The following is a 23,724-nucleotide window of genomic DNA, read 5'->3' on the forward strand; positions in this document are numbered from 1 at the left end:
GCCTTACTAGTTGTTACTTGGGAGAACAGACCAACACCACCTCACTACAACCTCCTCTCAGGTAGCTGTAGGGAGCGATAAGGTCCCCTCTGAGCCTTCTCTTCTCCAGACTAAGCCCCCGCAAGTTCCCACAGCTGCTCTTCATCACACTTGTGCTCCAGAATCTTCACTAGCTCTCTGGACCCGCTCCAGCACTTCACTGCTATGAGGCTGGTGCAGCTCGCCCAGCATGGGGACCTGTTCCTTGCGGCCGGTTGAAGCCGGAGCGTCAGCGGAGAGGCCGATCACCTGGTCTGTGGGCAGCGCGGGCAGTGCCGAGCTGCCCCGTGCCTCCCGGCGGGTGGGGAAGAGCGTTCCTCGGAGGGCTGCTTTATCTGCTTCAGAGCACAGCTCCGCTTTCTTACCTGCGCCCAGCAGCGTCCGCGCTGCTGGGTGTGCGCTAAGAAATGTAAGCTAATGCTGCGGTCGGTGTGAGCAGGCGGCCCGCTGTTGGCAGCGGAGATGCTTGGTGTCCTGGTTCATGCAGGGCTAACAGGACCTCTGCCCTCCGGGATGGGGGTTAGTGGTTGGGCAGCTCTGATGTGCTGTCTTAACAGCGCTTGTGTTTCCACCCGTTGTTCTGCCCTTTTCTGGTCACTGTTACTTCATCCCAACCTGTGGAAAAGAAAACCTGGGCTTAGAAAATTTGGGCTGTTGAGCCTGGAGAAGGCTGCAGGGAGACCTCATAGCAATCTTCCAGTGTCTGAAGGGGGCCTACAAGGGTGCCAGAGAGGGACTCTTCATCAGGGACTGTAGTGTTACAACAGGGAGTAATGGGTTCAAACTAAAACAGGAGACATTCAGGTTAGATATAAGGAAGAAATTCTTTACTGTGAGGGTGGTTGAGGCACTGGAATGGGTTGCCCAAGGAGTTTGTAATGCTCCATCCCTGGAAGCATTCAAGGCCAGGCTGGACAGGGCTTTGAGCAACCTGGTGTAGTGGAAGGTGGCCCTGCCTACAGCGGGGGATTGGAACTAGATGATCTTAAGGCACTTTCCAACCCTAGCTATTCTATGATTCTATAAATGTCGATAGAGCCCATTCACACAGGTCACAAAAAAATGCCCCATCCAGCTTAATCAAAAATAAAATTAAAAATCGGGAAACCACAAGATGCATTGAGTCATGGAGAGGGAATGTAATTCCTCTCGTTCAATAGGGCACGCGTCTGGGGAAAATTTGTGTTGTGGTGCAGTCCGGTTGAATGAATACTGCAGTGAAGTATTGAATGTAGCATGCATGCTGCAGTTCCTGAAGTGGGGCTTGGACCCATCTCGCTTTTTTGCAGGCAGAAGTTCTGGTTTTATGACTAAAAACCTCATCTTTTCTGTTTCATGTTTTTCATGAGATTGCCCAGCTGCAGTGGTTGGGAGGGTAGAAGTCAGGTTTTACCTTTCGCTTCCTACCCTCTCAAAGCAAGAAGCTTTTAAGTGGTCACAGCAATGTGTACAGAGATGAGGATTTGAAACTCTGGTAGGAAAAGGTCTGTGTCCTCTACATCCTAGGTATTTAATAAACATTGCAGTTTTTTGTTGCTTGAGGAGATGATTATCCTTCCAGGTGTACTTCTGAATAAAGGTGTTCTTAGCTGCTGTTGATGTCTTTTCCTGTGAGGTGCTACACGTGCTCTGAGCACATCTGCTAAGCCCAGGCTCTTTGGGATACTGATAAAGCGATATGTAACTAGAGCTTTAACTCTTTTGGCCTGTAGGTCTGTCCTGGGTTCAGCAGTAGCAGTCATGTTTCTCCTCCTTGGTAGCTGGTGCAGTGCAGTGTTTTGACTTTCGGCTCGGGAACAGAGCTGATAGAGATGTTTTGGTTTGGCCAACGAATGTGAGCCTCATGCTCTGCCAGGGAGGAGGGGAAGCTGTGAGGAAGCAGAGACAGGACACCTGACCCAAACTGACCAAAGAGCTATTCCATACCACAGCACGTCATGCCCAGGATGTAACTGGGAGTTAGCTGGAAGGGCTGGGAGACTGCAGGGTTGGAGGAGGTATCTGTCGGAGCTTGGTCGGGCTTGGGGGCCGAGTTATCGGTCAGCTGGTGCTGAGGTGTTGTATCCTCTTCCCTTGTTATTTCCTTTATCATTATTATCATTGGTGGCAGCAGTAGTGATCTGTGTTATACCTTAGTTACTAAACTGTTCTTATCTCAACCCGTGGGAGTTGCATTCTTTTGATTCTCCTCTCCGTCCCTCCGAGAGCAGGGGGAGGGCAAGAAAGGGGGGGAAGTGAGCGAACGAGTTACCTGACTGGGTTTAAACCACGACAAGGTCTTAAGAAATGCTTGAGGGTAGCTAGAGGGCAAGATGCAAAAATCCACAAAATTAAGTTTATGTTGGGTTGTAAGTGCAGGGATCCTTCTTGAGTCCATGAGGCAAATCACTTCTACCATCTAAGATGGCAAAATTTGATCCAAAGTATTTCTATGGTTTGCATCGTCTTTTCCTATATGATAACCTTTCAATGATTTCCTTTTCTGAGACGGTCATGAGCAGCTAACCCCAATGGCAGTTTTGCTTGTTAAAAGCCAATACCATTAGTATCTAATTGTACTTACAAAATGCAGATGCTATTGATTCCTGTAAATGAATGAACATATATGCAGCATTACCCAGCTCAGGGATGTAAAAGCTCCAAAGTTGTCCTGTCAAAATATCTGATGATTGAGAAGAGGCTGATACCATTACAGTGAACTCTGTGGACAAGAGGTTGTGGATAACCATGTCCTTTGAAATGCACAATGTCTAGTGTTCTCTAGTATGATACCAGTTCTTGTACCTAGCACAACTTCTTTAAACAAAAAACAGTTTATGGAGTGTTTAAACAATCAACATAATTTTAGTTCCTAGTTTCCATTACTAATTTGTTTGCATCAATAAATATGCAATTCAATATATAATGTGGAAGTGTATTTATTGTGTAACAGAATAATAGTGAATAATAGCCTATGACGTACCACTTGGTGTGGGCCATCATATCTTTCATGATTATCCTATGACATAGTCAGTGGACAGTCAGTGAGGAGAAAGCATGTTGTGATGAAGGTAACAAAGTAGGACATAATCTGTGAAGTATTGTCAGCTTCACCACAACTTCCTGTGCGATTTTGTGAAAACTCATTGCTCTTTGATACAAAGGCTGTTATTTATCCTTTTTCTGAAGCTGCAAAAAAACTCAACTCAGCAGAGGAGCATTGCTGAAGTGCCTTTGCAATCTCAACAGGAGGATTTCAAAGCAACATTCAGCGTAGCGGTTGTACTGTCAGTGCTCTTTGATAAATGGGGTGAAATGGCAACCTTTTATTAGTTCATAGTGTCCTGGGTTCAGCAGTAGCAGTCATTTTTCCCCTTCTTGGTAGCTGATGCAGTGCAGTGTTTTGACTTTCAGCCTGGGAACAGAGCTGATAGCGATGTTTTGGTTTGGCCAAGGACTTTGTGAGCCTCGTGCTCTGCCAGGGAGGAGGGGAAGCAGGGAGGAAGCAGAGACAGGACACCTGACCCAAACTGACCAAAGAGGTATTCCATACCACAGCACGTCATGCCCAGGATGTAACGGGGAGTTAGCCGGAAGGGCTGGGAGACTGCAGGGCTGGAGGAGGTATCGGTCGGTGCTTGGTCGGGCTTGGGGGGCGAGTTATCGGTCGGCTGATGCTGAGGTGTTGTATTCTCTTCCCTTGTTATTTCCTTTATCATTATTATCATTGGTGGTAGCAGTAGTGATCTGTGTTATACCTTAGTTACTAAACTGTTCTTATCTCAACCCGTGGGAGTTGCATTCTTTTCGATTCTCCTCTCCGTCCCTCCTGGAGTAGGGGGAGGGAAAGAAGGGGGGGGAGTGAGTGAACGAGTTACCTGACTGGGTTTAAACCACGACACATAGGAATCAGGCATGCCATTTTCAGGAGACAAGCCTTTCTGGTGGCAGTCTGTTGTGGACAGTTCTTTGGTGATCTCGAGTGGCTGTGCTCCTCACAAGAACTAGGGCTCTCTAGGTTAGCAGTTTCCTTGAGAAGGAACTCAAGTGGCACACTCTTATGTCTGCAGTGTTAATGGCTGACACCAAACAGGCCTTCACTTTGTGCATCACTGATGCTATGCTTCTCCAGATCAGGAGGAGTACACCCTTATGGGGTCCAACAGAGGCAGCTCTAGACAGCTCTTTCCCATCATAAGATGGTCATTACTGTGAACAAGCAGCAGATGTGTCTCTCAAGGGTCATTCCTCCCTTTCCCAGGGCTGCTGGATTTGCTGTATGTGTGCAGACCATGTGTGCAAAACATGCACATAAGGTTCACTGTTTCATGGAAGTGTCATGTTTTCTGATGCAAGACACACAGGAACACTTGGACAGACACCTTCTGCACCTGCAGCCTGTTGCTGCAGAGATGTGAGCAACACCAGGAGCAGGCTGCTGCTATCGGAGTGGTTCATAGGGTCTCTCTCAGCTTCCCACAGACTCTTGGGACCAAGGTAGGGAGTGCAGGGCTATGGGCTGTGCTGGCAGCAGTTGCTAAGGGATGAGAGGAAGGCTCTGGACATCTGAAGATTTTGGTGACTGAGTGTACGTGACTACCAGCACTATTGTGAAGTGCTAAAAGCTGACATATATACTTAGTGCTTTTTGGGTTTTTTTTCATCTTAGTGGGAGGAAATCTGTGCCTGTTGAAGGTAAGAGCTGGCTGTAGGAATTATGCAAAATGTATTCTTGAAAGGTACAGGGTACTGTGATACTAAAATGATGAGTTTGGTTAAAAACATCTGTAAGGCAGAGCTGATCATGGTAAAGTCTGCTCAGCTATGAAAGCCTTGCCAGAAAAAAACAAACTGAACCCAAACCTAACCAAATCTACATTCTGCACATCAAGAGTGAGCTATTACAAAATAAGTGATGCATTATGGTTGAGCCTGTAGAAGATAAGTACACGGGTATAACATGACGTTTAGGGGATATGGCATTGCATTTCTGACCTTGAGTCAGATTTATTCTGTGATAATTTATTATCTTGTCTTCAGGCAGTTTATAGGGAAACATTTTTTATGGCAAGTCATTTTATGTAAACCACACTTCACTGTAACTATTTTGTGCTCCTGTTAACGAACTACACGTAGCTTACTATTTTATTACTTGTAGAAATATTTCATAACCTACCAAATATATTGTAATATTTACAGTTTGTATTCTGGTAAGTTTGAATACAGCTTCCTCACTGATATTATAGAACAAAGAAACAAAACCTGATGTTGGTACAATCTGTTAGAAGAGATGCTCTATCTCCAGTGCACAGGCAACCAAACAGAAAGGAAGACGATGTGTGCACCTGTGGTCATCAGTACTAAAACATACATGTGATGGAGGAAACCAAGCCACACAGGCCTCACTGAATTTATTTCAGTTGGCTGACAGACAAAGGAGAAATCATTTGCTTGTTTCTTCTCATGTCAGCTCTGGAACAGGATAAAAGAAGGAAATACAGCATTTCATCTTGTTTGAAAAGCACGGAAACGTAAGCTCAGGGAAGGAAGCACCTTAGGGATTTCATTGTACAGGCTCAAGGCAGGATCAGTTGTATCTCCCCCCTTCCTAATGTTCATTTGGGCTTAGCTGTTGGTTTTGTAGGTTTTGTTTGGTTGGTTTTTTTTTTAATATGCCACTTCTCAGGCAATATTTCCTATACTTTTTCTGTTTTCATCATTAGAAAACTTTTCCTCACCTCTGTCTTCTTGTGGTCTTCTAACTATTTTCATCTCTGTCATGGACATAGCACAAATTATTCATTACTCCTTAATGTGTCTGTGACAGTATCTTGTAAGATATTATGAAAAATCTTACTAAAGTCAAAATATAACCTACTGGTTCTGCCTCTTGCACAATGTTTGCTGGTGTTCATTGAAAAGAATTAGAGCAAACTTTTGCGAATATATTGATACTCTGCAGCTGAGTGATAGTTTTTCTACATAGTTTTGGAAGCTCAAAATGTTAAAAGTGAAGTATATATTAAAAACCAAACCAAACCAAACCAAACCCTGCTTCTTTCCACTTCTTTCCCAAGACTGCATTTGGAAGTTTGGACGCTATTTCTACATTTCTTGGACAAAGTGGGGTTGGACTCCTGTGCTTACATGAAACCCCACTTCATAAAAATAGATGTGTGCCTTCTCCCTCCCTCCCCTGTTTCTTTTTTCATGTGTTAAAAAATTTGCTTTTGAGACTTTGTTCTCTTTGGGATTGGGGTACTTCCCATTGAGGAAAGCTACATAATAGCAGGTCAAGTTTTCCAAAATATTTCAATATCCCTTCTCATTCTAATTTGCAGTTCAATCTGACTGATTGCTCTGTGGCAAGGAACAACCTCATTTGTCTGTCAGGTTCCTTCAACTGCTGTGGATCATGCCTGGAGGTGAACTTGCTCCATGTTTACTGCAAGTCAGGTCTCAATGAGCAGCACACGTAGGAGCTCTGAAGTACAGCTTGTTGCTGTTATTTTAGTCATAAACCCTCTTCTGAGGTCAGAAGAGTGGAATTTAGCAAAGACCGTTGGAGTTATCCAAGAAATACCTTGCCTGGTTCAGCAAGTTAACTTGTCTTCTAACAGTCACTGTAGGTACAGCTTCCCCTGTCCCCTTCAAGAGGATCTTGCTGAGATTTTTCGGGTGCTGTACATTAGCTACAGGCCTTGCCCCTCTCCTGCTTTCTCTGTCATTACTCACATGGTGTTTGCCTGCTTACTTAGGAGGCATCTGTCTCTCCCATCACTGTGGTACCTGCATAACATAATCCTCATTTAAGAGCTGAGGGAGTGAGAAGGACAGTGCAGCCAAGTGATTTGACCTGAGTTGAGAAGTCAGCAACAAAGCATTCATCACAGTACTGCAAAAGTCAAATCATTATTTAATATTACTTCTGAATTCCTTTATAACCAGGAAAACTAACAATGCTTCACTGCACTCACAAATGCGCATGCTGGATGCTTATATGACCAAAGGATGAGCAGACAAGCAAACAGATATCAGTGTTGCAGGATGCCCTGACTGCAAGGTTAGCTCTGTGTGAAGTAAGATTTCTGGCACCAGACAATCACAGGCTGTCTCTCTGCCCTTTCAGAGAGGCATATATTCTGCATTGGAGACTTCACTCTTGTTTTGTGTGGCATATAGTTTCCTAACTTTATTTACCAACTTACCTGCATTAGAACGCCACCAGCGACAGCGTAGTCTAACAGCTCTGTCAGCTTGATGTCCTCAGACAACTGGAGCATGGTATGCCTGAGGGTTGAACCTTTGCTAGGATTGTGCAGGTCTTTCTGGAAACTTCATCAACCTACTGAGATACAGAGTTGCAGAATTCATTCCTATTTTATGCTAGTTGTGGTGCAGCTGGAATCTTACATATTTTGCAATCTGGAATTCACTATATAAAGGCTTTGTGACAATGATATAGATCTTATATAGGTTGAAGATGGGCTCACATAAACTTAAAGCAGCTGTTTCTTTAGAGACATCATGTTCCATATCAAAGAAAAGTTAAACAAAGAAACTGGTCAGAACAAATCCTTCCTTTCTCCCCTTGTCTGATGCATTGAAAGAGGAAGCAGCATTCTGAGAACAGTCTTTCTCTCTCCTCTCATGTGATAGCACAATTGGTATTGGCAAACACTAGGGGAAACGCTTCCTCTTTTTAAATGGGAGAAGCCAACCTTTCAAAAGTTCAGAGGCGATGTTGTTGCACACATTCTTCCTGCTTTAATCTAAAAAGACTCTCTCTTGGAATAGCCAATTTTTTTTTTTTTTCTCTCCCCAAGTTTGGCTTACCATTGAACCTGTAATGAAGTGATAAATCACGTAGGACTGCCTTGTCTATGCCGTCATCATAGCCTTTGAACCAGCTGATTGATTTCAGCCACACTTGATAGATAACAACTTCCTGCTCTTCTATGAAAATAAGCCACTAGATAGATGAAAGCAGCTCTACTAAAAGAGTGAGGAAAAGGCAGGGAAATCTCAACCCTTTTCTCTTCTGGCAGCAGCTGGCCAGCTAGCTAGCACATGCGTTGGCCACACAATCTATGCTGGGTGTTTTTTGTCTTCTGAAAGCCAAAAAAACCCCACCAAAACCATTTCACAGAATAAGCTGCTACTGTGGTAGAAAGGGTAGGGAACACATGGGGAACTGAATTTTTGCAGTGGAGAGGCATACAAGACACAGGACATTGACTGTCATTGGGATCAGCACTCACAGAGCAGCTTTGGTGAGATGTGAAGAAAAGCACCAATGAAACAAATGCCTTAAAGAAAAACTGAAATGAAAATCCTTCCTCATTTCTTCCATATTCACACTGAACCAGAACATGATGAAAATCAACAAGTGCAGGAAAGACGTGGCAGATTACAAAGTGGTACAAAGAATCAATGCCTGTTTTCCTCATGTTTTCTCCTGCAATGGTTCCCCAGAAGCGTGTATGCATGCATTAATTAACAAACCTCAAAAACATAGCCCAAAATGTTGCAATGCCAGCATAACATTATGCTTTACGCACAACTTCACTCGTTACTTCTGCTGACAGAATTTTCTTTTTCACTCTCTTTTGCTGTAATAATACACGCAAAAAGACTCGCATCACAAAATCAGTACACAGTGCAAGGGTCACTCTTTATGCCCCAGCGTTAGCATGGATGTAACCTTCACATGCCAATGAGATTATATTATGTAATATGGGAGTCACATCAACCTGGATTTTCTTTTGTTGTTAACTAAGACGATGTTTCAGTAGATAAATAAAATGAACCTACCTTTTAACTCCCACTTTAACTGCAGTTTTCCACTGGACTCTAGATTAGGCAGCCAAAATTTAATTAGCCATAGAAACTGGGGGGCAGAGGCTCAGGGGAGTGAGCAATACCTGAACGTGGAGGGCTATCAAACAGTCCACCGGTACACTCCCATTATCCTTAGCAATGAGATATGAGTAACATCTTGCACTGCAAAACACACTGAGTATTTGTGTTTGGTTTATTCATACCAAGTTCATACCATCAGAATAACTTTACAACTTTGCATCAGGTAAAAAAAACATTTAATAAAAAGATCACACCACTAGGGATATCCTTAAGAAATACACACAATTTCTCATTATAAAAAATGAGTCAGATCAGGTCTTACTTTACAAAATAGGATTTTCTTTTACAAACCTTATATAAAGTTTCAGTTTTATTAACTTCTGCAATAAATAGTTCATCAAAGTTAAATTAACTAGTATTATATGTAATTGCTCATTAAATTAATGTCATGACAGTGTCAGGTATTGCTACAAATTAAAAGTGAGCCACTACAAACAGTAGCAAAAATTACGTATTGCTTAATTCCTCATTTATAGTCAAGTTTCTTGTACTCAAAAAAATAGTATGTCTGTCAAAAGTCTGTGTACACATCTTCATGTATTCATTTTTACTGTCTTAAGACTGTAGCAAGTAGAAGATAAGTTCAACAGACCATTTGATTTTCCTTTGGTCTGAGTGAAGTATGAGGAGTGCATTCAGGCCTTTTCTGAAACTGATACTATTCTTGAATCAGAATTTTCTTGTTCAGAGTCCTGAAGGTGCTCCGGTGTCTTGCTGGCTTCATCTCCACTCTCATCACTGTGACTTTTGGATTCTTCCGAAATGACAGTTAGCTTGTCATAAAAGAGATGTTCTTCTTGTGGGACTGGAGAAAAAATCTGTGAACCACTGGAAGGCTTGTTCAAGAACTGTGAAGGGAAGAGGAAATGAGAGTTAGATGGCACCAGCCATACCATCCTGTTTGCTTAGAAATATGTTTTACATTATTTTCCACACATCAATTGCTTTTTTCAATCCTAAGAAGTCTCAGAGCGGCAACAACCTAATAACCTGCCTGCTCACTTTAACATCCTGTGCAAGGCTTGGAAGCAAGGCAGAAGTGCCTTTATTTGCAAGAAAATATCCTAGGTGTTAGTGATTTCTTTGGAATATAAACTTTCTTAAAAAAAAAACACAACAAAAAACAACAACCAAAAAACAAAAACCTAGGTTTTGTTTGGAAACAAAAAACCTAAAAATGGTGACTTGGCTGTGGGTGAAGTAGTTTGCAGAGAGATTTGCCAAACAGCTTCAAGAGATGTGAACTGCTCCTGCCATCTCAGAGAGCTGTCTGTGCAGACATCAAACGGTGATGCTTTAAATGTCAACATAAACCATAACCATTTTGTTAAGGAAAGGTGAGGGACGGAACTTTGCAAGGCTATGCAGTTCAGTGAGAAAAATGACTTAATTTTAGTACCAGAAAATCACAGCTTCCTCTCACTCCCTGTTCTACTGGTAAGATGGAACCTCAAGAATCAACATGGACTTCACAGGATGTCATGACTGTCAACATTTTGAATGTCAACAAGAACTGCACACCTACTCAACATCGTAATAACATGTTAACCACTTGCTTTGTCAGCTGAAATGGCAATTCATTTTAATGCTAGTGGCTGGAAGAGTACAACTGTGTTGTGTTCTTGTAACCTGACCCCTGTCTATTACTTTAGCATATTTTACATAAGAAACAAGATGCTCTATCAGGAGCCCCGCTCATTGTATTTACAAAATACACCCCACCCCCCCCCCCCCCAATAATAACCTAATGTTACTATTAGACCTTCTTCTAGCAAACTGTGATTTGAAATGTTCTGTCAGTAACCTGCAATCTCAAATGTTCATGTAGTGAAACCACTGCCTTTGATAAATGTAATTTTAGGTAGGCACGACTGACTTTGATTACTTTGATTTACCTTTATAACCCACCAGCACAAAATGAAAATTCTCCCTTTCTTGTGAGAAGCTTGTGAGCAAAATGAAATCTGACCACATCCTGTATTGATAAGAGCAATGCTACCTTCCCAGCAGCTCTGCTCCGGGTTCTCACTGTGCACTGAGCATGCGCTCAACTTAAAGTGCAAGACAATTGCTAAGTCTGCTGCAAAGCCTTCATCTGATGAACTCCAAGTCAAAATGAAGGATGAGAGAAACTGCAGGAAATGGGTGACATGGTTTAGTGTGAGGTGTCCCTGCCCATGGCAGGGGGGTTGGAACTAGATGATCTTAAGGTCCTTTCCAACCCTAACTATTCTATGATTCTATGAAATTCAGCACAGCTGCTAACTTTGGCGTATGTAACAATCTTTATAGCCTTGTTTCTTGGAGGGGATTCTGATACAACCTTTTTATGTTGCTATATGGGTAACAAGGGTCAGTGGTATTCCCCAGTAGTAGTGGCTAACATTCACTGATTTTGAACCTTCAGACTTCACTACATTCTTCACTGAAGTTAAAACTCATTACTGTGTTTGTGAAAGAACCTCCTTTCAATGTGCAATTTTGAGTCTAAAATGAGATGGGGAGACATATTTCAATTGTTTACAACCTCAAAAGAGGAAGAGAAGGTTAACACCTGTTATTCTTCATTTTAAAATGAAAGAAAACATCTTGTTTCTAAACCGTAGAAAGCTTCACGTTGAAAATTATGCAGTTACTTTAGGAATAAAAGCCTATGCCAGGTTTTTAAATTGTTCAGCTTTAAACATTTTGGACCATTCTGTGCAGAACGGTTCAAGATGACAGTATTTTAGAGTTTATTACACATCAGTATACTTCAAAAAGAAGTCTAATATCACTGCTACTTACGCCTATGCAGCTCCACAGAACTTGGAATATAACATACATACAAAATGCATGACCTTATAACACCAGAAATTAAATATTAAATGAACTAACTTCCACTACCTTTCTCACACAGAAAAGTACCTTCCTTTGTCAGCTTTTCCTAAAGTTCGCAACTTCATCATTTACACTCACTTGAATGGCTTTTGTGTTTGGCAGAAGAGTGAGTTTCACTGTACACAATTGTATGACAACAGATAACCAGCATTGCTCCTTCTAGTCTATCCCCCCCTCAGAACAGCCTGCACTTTACAGACGGCTCACAATCAGGTGCAAATGAAAAAAGGTGAAATAAAAGAAGCTCTAAAGGTTTTGGCGCAGAAAGCTTTTGAAAAGCAACCGCTTCTGCCAATTTTAACTGTGTTAGGTAGAAAACAAACCTCTTTCAAGTGTTGTGGGAAAACATATGAAGGACAGAAAACATGTTTGGTGAGTCGATACAGATACAAAACCAAAAAGAAACAGACAGGAACAGATATCACAACGACCAACATTGATCCTATAAGAATGGTCACAACTATCCACACAGGAGTTACACCTGCAAGACAAGATAAAAACAAACCAAACCAAACTTAAACCTGTGATTATTAATTTCTGGATACATTCTTTTCAATTTATGACTTTCTCCATGGAACTAAAACCAAATCAAACCAAAAGCCACCCAACCAAAAACAAACAAACCCCAAAACCCCCAAACCCCAAACCAAACTATCACAAAATCGTAACTGCAAAAATAAGTCTTCATTTTCAGATGTAAAATACTTATTAGCTCTTAAATTTTTAGCCTGAATAGGTTGAGTTGAAGTTCTCAATACAACCTTACAAGCCAGCATATGTAGACATTTATGGTTATATGTACAGGTGATTCTACATGCAAGACTAGGCAAATGATTAAAGGAAAAAAGACCAACAGAAGCATCCATAAGGCAGTATCATGTAAAAATGGCAGCAAAGTAAAGGCAGCAAGGGAAAAATGACCATAACATTCAAAACTGCTTAGCCATTAAAAAGAAAGGCATGCTTGGAGATTTCACAACAGGCAATGGGAACTGAGATGTGTCCATACATCCCTGTATAAATGTTTTAAACCAACCTATGCATGCTAAGCACTGGTCTAGCCATGAACTAACAAGGAACACCACCACCAAAACCAACATGCAATTCAACTGAGTGCATGCAGGTAGTATTCATGTAGGAGAAATATGTGAGGAAATATTTTACAAGAAAAAAAACTTAGAGAAACAGCTTAGCCCAGCAGCTCCCACAGAGAGCTTCCTTCTTGTGGTGCCTCTGCCTCTGATTTTTCACGTTATTTGAGGGCGTGTTAGCTGAAATACTGACTTTTTCAGAAACATACTGTGTATCATCCTTTCTTTAACTGGGGACATGAAGTTCCCTGCTAAGGCAACAGGGTCAGACCACATGGTGGTTAATTGCTGGACTCCACAGACAGCAGCCTAGGTGGCATGGTCGGGAAGTGCTTTTCTTACGTAACTACCTTCAAAATGAGAATGAAAGTGCCTGAACAAAATACTTGTTCATATTACTGATTAGGACATGCTGTGTTTCACAGAGAAAGAGCAGCATGGCCTGCCCTAGTGACAAGCATGGGCATTGTCACCACAGGTGAAGCAGACTGCAAAACAGGGGCCAATTCCTTTCTCAGTGACAAATACACAACAAAGACTTTCATAGGATAATAAATACAGCTGAAGGTAAAAGAAATTCAGACACAGAATGATTAGTGCAGAGTACGTGCTCCATTTAACTCTGATTTGCAGAGTATGAGGAACATAGAGGGTTCTGGAGTGAAGTAAAGCATCGTGCTATTGGTGCCATATTGCTTGTAGTTTTCACTTTGTTTCCAATTCCTGCACTCCAAAGGTACATAGCTATTAACCACCAAACAATACCGAAGTAACAAACACATCCATTTTTGGAAGTTTCACATGTTACACTGGCAGCCATTCTGAATGGCTCTACACATTTCCCAGCTCCCTACAGTGTGTGTCCTTCCGCGCTGCACCCGGTATTACCGTTGTGGGTTGTCTGCTCACACAGCACTTCACTCAGTTCCCCTGTTTTGTTCCACTCGGGGATAACTGCTTGCACTTGAATACAATATATCGTCCATGGCTCCAACTGAGAGAGGATTTCAGTGTTATGTTTAGTGTCTACATGAGCTACCTAATAACAGAGAATACAAAAAAAAAAAAAAAGAAAAGCATGAGTCCAGTCATTTGGCTAAGTAATTACGATTACATTTAGAATCACAGAATGGTTTGGGTTGGAAGGTCTGGGTTTAAGATCATCCAGTCTCAACCCCCTGCTGCAGGCACGGACACCTTTCACGAGACCAGGTTGCTCCAAGCCCCGTCCAACCTGGCCTTGAGCACTGGCCAGGGATCGGGCAGCCACAGCTTCTCTGGGCAACTTTTGCCACCTGCACAGTAAAGAATTTCTTACTAATGTCTAATCTAAGTCTCACATTTTTCAGTTTAAAGGCATCCCCCCTCATCCTATCACTACTGCCCTTCTAAAAGGCCCCGCTCCAGATTTCTTTTAGGCATCTTTTAGTTACTAGAAGGCTGCTACAACGCTTCCCCAGAGCCTTCTCTTCTCCAGGCTGGGCAAGCCCATCTCTCTCCACCTGTCTTCATAGGAGAGGTGCTCCAGCCCTCTGATCATCCTTTAGTAGGACATCTCATAATTTAGTAGGACAAATCCCAGCAGTTGTAGCTGCAATGTGAACAAGGCTTTTAAAGGCAGAATGAGATTCCCTGCCTGTGTCAAATAGCTGATAACTCTACTTGGGTATCAGCTGTGGTCTCTCTGAGACCATTCACATCACTGACTTTCTGGCTGCTATTAGGTGACTGCCAGCAGACGCAACTTGCTGTTTAGAGGCATGACTGGTTATGTCCATGCAACTATAGGGTTCCTGAAGAGTATAGGAGCTCCTAGAGGATGCCCATTATGCAGTAACAGCTTTTTTCTCAGGGATGAGGAGACTGTATAGCTAAGTTTTAACGTTATAAGCAAGGATTTATTTGAAAAACAACCTATGAAGTTACATAGTCTATGCCTTCTGCTTCTTTGATTCCTATAAAATTTCCCAGACTTCTGCTCTGAGGTGTTATAAGCACAGATTATACCTGAACCTCTCACTTTCTCTGTATATTTGCCTAAGTTTGCATCCCATATGCAGAAATACCTTCACTTCTTGTAGTCTGTTTTTTGGAAATGATGATCCCTCATTTCCTGCAATTGAATGCCTAAGAATTTTTCCAGGATAACAAATACAAATCACAATTATATGTGGTGGAGTCCTATTATATGAAAATTGTGCTGATGTACAAAGCACTAATTACACTGTGACTGGTATCTTCCAGTAAAGGGCTTCCTTTTTTTCCTGTAATAGAACCTATGACCTATAATTAATATATTATTTATGATCTTTCTTCATGCATTCTGTGGGAAGCTGAGTAACACATCTGTCTGTGGAAGAGGCTGTCCATGAGAGGAAGGAAGCAAATTACAACTTATGGAAATTGAAGAGGTAAAGGTGACCACAATTAATATAAAGCCTCATGCATGGTGGTATTCAAAGCCCAAAGTCCCACAAAGAACACAAACACTTGAATGACATGGGATTTGAATCTAAGTCAGTTTGTAACCACGATCACAGACACTGCTGACATTACAGCTTCTAAATTTACCCTTGCTTGTATGTATGAAATTCAGGGATTTGATGAGGAAGCCTGCATCGCAGATAAACACATCACTGAACTGAGAGAACAAAGTCTCATGATGTAGCAGTTAGTTCTAATTATGGAAAGAGCAAATGATATCAATGCTACTGTTTAACTACACAGCTGTCATTTGCTCCGAATAGCAGTTGTAGTGACTAGACTTTCTTACACTAGTTAGCAGACATACATTTTTATTTCAGCACTGTTAGCTTTCAGAACTTCATCAGTATGGTACTTTACCAAGAAAAGCAAGAATCAAAATCATGGAGTCACAATACCCCGGAAGCAGTGCTGCCTTTCTTCCAGTACAGTATCCTGTAATTCCATGAACCGTAATACTGCTTCAGAGGCCAGTTGTCACGCTCAGCAAAAGGACCTATGAAATCCACATGCAGGGACCCAGACTCTGACTTCACTTTTACGTCAGGTGGCCCAATGATGGCTATACATGAGAACAGTGGAAGAGAAGAACAGAATTCAGTTTCATGTTGTTTTCAGTTTGACATTTTTATACAACCCATCACAAGTCATGCTTTAAAGAATTTTATCAGAAAAAAAGTTATTTCCTATCATGGATCAGGCATAAATAAATCCTTTCCTTACAGAATTGCTTTTGAAAGGGATTTATTTTTGCCGTTAGGTAACAGATGCTACTGCAGACTACATTTCCCATAGAATAAATTAACTCAGTTCCCTTTTGCCAGCTGTGTGACTCCTGGGAGCGGAAGGACTATTTCTATAGGTTATTACTCACTTCTCCTTCTCGGCCAAGCTGCTGCAACATCTGTCTTTTCTGAGGAGACCTCTAGTGAAGTGTTTTAATGTTTCCTTCATTGTGATAATTTTGAAAAACTGAAGCATTTGAATTATTTCTACATTTCTTGTACTCCTTAGACTGAATATTATATTCTTGCCATTTGTAAATGGCTTTTCCTCATTATGTTTTTGTGCGGCTACCTAAATTATTTCATGACTTCACCTTAGTCAGAAATGAGCTCTCCATTAAAGTCTCCTATAATTCCAGCAAAAATCTCTACCCTGGCTGCCTCACCAAAGTTCTGCCTGGCTGCAGTCACGCTATAAAGGGTCTAAGAAAGGAAAAGCTCAAAAAAGATGATTTTGCATTCCTCTAGAAATATGTGCCTCTATAATTAAAAATAATAATAAAAAGCCTCAGACAAATTGCTCGCTGAACCATACATTCATGCAAGGTCATGAATGGTTTGTTGAGCTTACAAAAAACAATGTGAGGAGGGTCTTGGCTGCTCTGCTTTTCTTAGGCTATTCCTATAATACAGAGTGGAATTTAGTAAAAAAGCGCTAATAGGAATAGTAACACAGAAAGGAATATCAGACATTTTGATCATGATACCCTGCTCAGATCAGTTATGGCGACCTTAAAAATACTCATGTCCTCCTCAGAGATTTGGCCAGTACTCCCAGGTAGTTCTTTTCAAGTAGTTTGATACCTAGAGTTTCCCATTCAGGAATAAGCTGCCTTTCCAAAGCCAAGCCTGCTCTGAAGGCCACACACTATTTCAATTATATGTCAAACTACAACTCTGTTAATGATTTACAAGTTTGCTCTCTACTCTGAAAATCCACCCATGCTTTTTGTATTACATCTTCTTTTGGCTGTAGCTCATACTTGCAATGTTGATGTTACTATGTTTCAGTGCTCCCTTATAGGCAGATTAAATTATATCAACATTACACTTTTGGAGAGGTAATAAAAGAATCTTGAAAAACAAAGCTGTAAACTGTAAAATTGCATTCTGAAATCCAAGGAACAGAATGATGAAATTTCAGCAAATGGAGGCAGAACAGGAGAAGAAAAAGAAATGTAAAGTTTTTTCTCAAATATGAGATGCAACAGAAACTTCATGAATCGTTTTGTATTAACAGCTGTGAGGGGAAAAAGTCTTGGGTAACATTAACTATGTAATCTAAAATAATTTGATTTTTGCTTATGAGTGGAGTAAGAACGTACAAAACAAAATACTTGGTAAAAACCACCCTCTCATTCCCAAGCTCAGGTGACAGCAACATGATTAACATCTCCGTTGTACACTCTAATGCAAGGCAATGCCTAAATCACTTCTCATGAAAGACTGTCAAGCTTCTCTAAAAGAATGGCAGTATTGTGTAATGAAGATTTCTTACCTAAAAATTAACCTTTCTCTGTGACATTTTCAACAAAAAAAATGAAAGAAAGCTTTTTGCCTGGCATAGCAATGAAAAAGAAAGTAATTGAACTTACTGAGATATACAGGACATCTGAATCCTTGGCTCAGATTGAATCTCCCTGATTGAAAAATATATATGACCCTTGTTTTGATATGACCCTCGTTTTAAGGGAAAGATACATTTTTGAAAACCTCCTCAAAAGAGGTTTCAAGTACCAATACTATCATCTAGCTATTATAGTGAATCTACAGTGCCTTCTGACAGCAACTTCTGCCTTCAAAAACTGGAAATGTTACAACTAAGGTTCTATTGTTCAATGTAATTACATTTAAAAATTATCTGCACGCTATAGGTTTTCTTATGGAGTCAAACTGTAAAGGTGCATTAATAGCATGCAATATGGTGGATTTTCCTGAAGATTACAAAAATGCTTACTGTCATCCATTGGCTTAAATCTGATGGCCGTCCAGTCTGAATGGTCATTTTCTGACTCCACTCGGACCTGTAAAATGTAGTCTCCATATGCAGACAGAGAAGAGACATCACACTCTGTGAGTCTCAAATTTGTGCTCACATTTTCGTATGTGTCTCCAGGTAAATTGATGCTGTGTGGAAGAGAAACAACATGGCTATGATGTTTATATTATACATGAATAAATATATTTCCTCTCAGTTAACTGGAAAAGTGCAATATCTGTTTGTTAATACAACCAGTTATGACTCATGAACAAGAAAAATTGGATCCAGTGTAGAAGAAACACCATTACTAGTGTGTACACACACACTGAGTATTTTATATGCATCTATTAAGCCATGATAAAGTTAGAGATTAAAATTATGATACAGTAAATAGGTGCCCTTTTATTGACATTTACTGCCTTGATTCAACAGGCAGTAGTTATCAGACAAGTCTGCAAATATCAAGACAGCATCGCTATGCATGGCTTTGCTGTCTAACTTGGACTTTGTTCAGAACTGTCTTTAAGATATGCGTATAAGGAAAAGCCAGAGAAAATTTTAGATACACATATAAGGAACAGCCTGAGAAAACAGAGCCTGAAAACTCACTGCAACCATTCAGTACATGATACTATTTCTGGTTTGCATCAAAAGCCCATGCAGGAATGTAGTGATCAAAAGGTATTTGCTACCAGAACCCAGGAAAATCTTCATTCAACTAAGACGGGGGATTTCCCTCAAAGGCTCCTGCCTGTGGGCACCACCATCTCCACTTTACATCCTGTCTTGGCTTTTACCTTGTCTTGGCCAAAGAATTCAACTTTCGGCAGGAACACAAGACTTCTGCCCCACCACACGGTTTTGCTGCCAAGCACAGAGGCAGGTATGGAGCCCACCACTGCGCTGGGGAAGTGGCCGCCTTCCCTGGTTCAGCTGCACAGACCACTTTTCCCAACACGAAGGACCAACTCGGAACGACACAGTGCCAAAACCAAATCAAAGCTAAATCAACCCACCAAAAATGACAAAAGGAGACCTCAGAAAATGTGTCCCAAGTTTAAGGCACTGAATGGATGAGCCACCAGCCTGCAGTTCATCAGGCATTTCCACTAAGGGCACAGGCAAGCTGACTGCATTGGTGGCAGAGAACAAACTGCTACTGGAGTGAAAGATCAGATAAAGTCCTGAACACTCTGCAGGACTAAGTCTTTGAATCACAGGTAACAGCTTCATGATAGAGAAAAAAAACACACAGACAGCTAATAACAGCCAACATTAAAATGTGTTTCTGGTTCCAAAAGAAGTATGTGCAAAGCTGCCTTTAATGCTGGGTTTGCAGTAGGAAGATCGAAGTTTACCGCAGGAGAAACTATGTGAATATCTGTCAAGGTTTAGAAGAACTGTCTTGTTTTGAGTAGATGACTGAATGAACAAAGGCCAAAGGGCCCCGGAGGAGGGTAACATCCTCAGACCAATGACATATATCTCATTAACAAGAAGCTGGCAATGGAACTAACTTTCGAGGCATTACTGAAGGGAACTGCCTCCATTATAATACTAAAAATCACACCCCCTTGAGATAAGAGACCCTTGCCCACAGAGACCCTTACTCACAAACGTGTAGTGAAAGAAATCCATACTGTGCCTTTAAACAGAGAATCTAAGAGCCAATCATTGTAGATTACTGACCAACCACTAACTGGGAGTGTACTACCTTGGAACTTCTGCGTGTAGATGTAATGAAGAAGCCTCATCCGGTGTGCAACACATGCAGCCGTAAAACATGGACTAAAGAAAGCAAGCTTTCCACACTTACCTCTTAGATTGGACAGTGTAACTTATATTCCCTTTGTAAAACCTAGGTGCATCCCATTGTAAAATGCTACGAAGATTAACTGAAGTAATCCTTGTGTTTTGGGGTTTTGGCACTATTCCAGATACTGTGGGAGCAATCAAAACCAAACAAACATTTTAGTATATGTTCCTCTGCCCACTTCTCAATCATCCATAACTTAAATACAGCCTCCTTTCTCTACCTTGCCTCAGAAACATTTTTAAAACAGACTTTAATGTGATTAATTTTAATCCTGATGCATACCCTTCCTTGTGACCTTGTGCAACAAAAACAAGTTAGCCAGCATCAGTGATTTCCAGTAAGTGCAGTCTTCATGATATCATCATTTATTATGCATGACTAACTTGTTACTGCCTAAGACTCAGGGCCCATAAAGCTACATGGATGAACTCTCACTGAGATTGTCAAAATCAGTTGTTTTCACTAGCACTACGGAAATAACACAGCTGTGGGGATTGATGTGCTGGTTTTGGTTTTATTTTTAAGAGGAACATGAACAGTCTTTATACATAGACCTGTGTATAACGCTGAAATAATTCAAAAAATCCACCCACCATAAGCATGTTTGTGTCATCACTGCATGGAGTAGCACTGCTGTTATATATGCTGTTATTCAACCACCCTTTTGAAAAAGAGATAAACACAAACTACCTTGGAAGGCAAGAGAGCCATTAAATACACTATATAACATTAACTGGCACTCTTCACAAGTGATGGAGACACAATTATCTTGCTTTATTGAAACCGAACAAAGGAAATTCTTAAGTTAGTATTGATGAACAGACCATTACTATTATGATTTAATTATTTTAAAATAGTTGTTGATATTGAAACTAAAATCAAACAGATTTTGGCCCGTACTTGCAAAGGCAAAGAAATCCCCATCAGGTCAGACTAGTGCTTAAATGTCATAGGAATAAAACCTAATGACACACGTTCTAAGATAAATAACTTGTATGTCTACAGTTGATGCATAAATACATGAAATTAATGTGTTGCTTACCCACCTTTAGCAGACGATTTTTGAATCGAGACCCTGCTTAAATAAAAACTGTTTCACAGACTCAATTCCTGCAATGTTTGCCTTGCACCCAACAAATCAACTTGAATGCACTTCGAGCTATAAAAGCAGAAGTTGCCTGCCTCCCTGCACCCCAGCCTTCTCGAGAGATGCCATCCCTGTACAAACATGCCCTCGCCCATACCAACCTCGGGCACTCTCCTTCGGAGATCTCTGCCCGAGCACACACTGTGCCCCTCTGCAGGCACCTCCAGCCTCCTGCTCCCACATGGTCTCCTCCCTGCAAAACCCCAGGTGTGCAGGACGCTAAGGAAGATGGGCACAGGTAACAATGGACTGCAAAGCCCCAGTGTAAACAACACAGCTGAAGAAAATCTGGCTAGTACAAGGCCTCTGACTTTTCCTGTCCCCTACGATGTGGTCCTTGCTATGAAGAACCCTTGCTAGGGCGCTGCCTACATTTTGAGGAAGCTCCCTCCGAAGCTGGGATGGTAAATCCCCAGTAAGCGTGATGCCTTGGAAGGTTCGCTTCCCAGATGGTGTTTCCTACTTGAAAAGCCTCCAGCTCAATTTTTTACTGGGCACTGTGGACCCAAATTGATGAGAATATACTTCTGTGGGTTTACACTTTGTAAGCGGGAGGTTTGTACACTGCTCATAGCACACCCCAGCCTCGGCCACGGCCTGTCTGGGGAACGCGTGGCCGTCCCCGCTGAGTGTCTGCTGCCGGAGCAGCCCAGCCCGTGCCGGCAGCTCAGGCAGCGCTGCTCCCGCGCCAAGCTCGTTGCGCCTGTAGGAGCGTGGTTTCTCTTCCACACACGCTTTTCACCATCGGGACTTGCACCAGCGTCCAAAGGGCAATTTCAGTTTCCCTGCACAGATACAGCCTCTGAGGTGGGGGAAAGCCCGCCGGCAGCGGCACCTGGGAGCCAGCCGGCGCCTCGGCGCCCTCCGCGCAGCAGCCGGTCCTGGGAATCTCGAGGCAGCGTGGCCCCGGAGGACAAAGCCGGCCGCTTCTAGAGACCCCCGCCGCCGCCTCCCCCCTTGCTCCCCGCGGGAGGACGGTCGCTCTTCCGAGGGGGCCGCAACCCACCGCTGTCCCCCGCCGGGCCTGGGGCGGACTCACCGCAGAGCAGGAGGCAGCTACAGAGGGCAGACCGAAGGGCGGCCATGGCGGCTCCCGGCGCGGGGTTCCCTCAGCAGTGGGGCTGCCAGCGAAGTCGCGCCATGGCACCGGGTGCTGCCCTCTCCGACGAGGAGCGGGGCTGCCCCGAAACCCTTCCGTCTTCCCGTTGCGGGGCGGGGCGGTGTACGGCTCCGCTGCCGCCCCCAGCTGCGGGGCTCAACCCTCCGCCAGCGGGGCTGATAGCCTCCGAGCAACAGGGGACACGGCCTGCACGGCGGCCGGCTCACCCCGCCGGTTCCAAAGCCTTTCCAGCAGAAGCACATCCAGCTCCTGAAACCTTCCCGGGGGCTCATGGGCACTGTGCTTTAAGTATCTCGGCGGTGCCGGCTGCTCGGATACTTAGGATCGCTAAAGAGCATCTTCAGGCGGGCAGCTCGGAAGGCAGGAGGTGGGAGCTCGTTACAAAGTGGATAGATAGATAGATAAATAACACATAAACAGAGGCCAGACGATGAACAGCGTCAAACCTGACCTTGAGTGAAATTTCCTCGGCAGTCAGTACAAATGTTACCTGAGGAAAGGTTTGCCTTTTATCTTCAGGATCTGGCCCGCACCAGATGCCAACACTAGTACTTCTACCAGACCATTTAGCATCCCTGATCAAAATCAGCATAAACTTGGGGGAAGAAGGGAGCATTTTTATTAATCACAGAGAAAAACCAGTTGTTTCTCAACTGATTAATGTCACCAACTGAAAATGCCAATTCTTTGTGAGGGTTTAATAGACTTTTTTTCCAGCCCATCTGTCACCTCCTGTCGTTAAATGGGCCTGCACACAGCCCCCCAGCCTTCATTTACATGTGAACAATTTTCCTGGAACCAACCACTGTGGAGATATGCACACCAGCTGCACCCAGTGGCGCAGGGTAAGTGTGAGTGCAGGTTTCATCTACTAATGCTACAGATGTGTAAATCTGCAAATAATTAGCTATTCAAGATACCAGGTACTTACACTTACTTTGTTCTGAACTAAGCAGGTACAGCAGCAGCGTACATTCCAGCACCTCTGAAACTGGTCTCACCTATCCTGACCAAATGAATATCTGACTGCTGTGGTTACTAAACTGGGGCAAGAAAACTAGTACCTAAACAGAGCAACACCAGGTGAGAAAAGCTGGGTGGTTTTTTTTTCCAGCGGTGTGATACCTAGAAGTATAAGGAGTACATGCTCATAATCATGTAGCATGTAAGAGCCACAGTAAAAATTTAGACAGGGATACGAAAAAACTTTCATTTTATGAAGCACAAATGTTTAACAGTTACTGCAGTGTACAGTTTAACATCATAAAAACATTTTAAAAGTGTAGTATTCAATAATTGCACATAATTATACTAAAAATATATAAAACGGTATATTTAATGCCTTCATTCACAGTAAGAACTCTTCTGTAAGATTGAATATTCTTGTTTCTGTCCCCATTATTTCACTTGACCAGGTTTCTCTGCACAAATGTAGAACTCAGTTCTCTGACTCAAACACAGCAATCCATCCAGCAAAACA

At 42.3% G+C, this 23,724-nt stretch overlaps 1 protein-coding gene across 1 annotated transcript; it reads right to left on the minus strand.

The window, feature by feature from the left end:
* Positions 1-8,653: 8,653 nt before the first annotated feature.
* IL10RB (interleukin 10 receptor subunit beta) lies at positions 8,654-22,487 on the minus strand. Its single transcript, XM_057410133.1, has 7 exons — positions 22,164-22,487; positions 19,978-20,101; positions 18,138-18,307; positions 15,794-15,957; positions 13,800-13,950; positions 12,144-12,301; positions 8,654-9,788 (listed from the first exon to the last, which is right to left on the minus strand). Exons 1-7 carry the CDS (start codon positions 22,207-22,209, stop codon positions 9,576-9,578), a joined length of 1,026 nt encoding a protein of 341 aa, XP_057266116.1. The 5' UTR covers positions 22,210-22,487; the 3' UTR covers positions 8,654-9,575.
* Positions 22,488-23,724: the final 1,237 nt, after the last annotated feature.

The sequence above is a fragment of the Pezoporus wallicus genome, unplaced genomic scaffold (assembly GCF_028554395.1).
Source record: "Pezoporus wallicus isolate ANWC-B61680 ecotype Strahan unplaced genomic scaffold, APGP_CSIRO_Pwel_v1 contig_7011, whole genome shotgun sequence".
Taxonomy (NCBI): Eukaryota; Metazoa; Chordata; class Aves; order Psittaciformes; family Psittacidae; genus Pezoporus; species Pezoporus wallicus.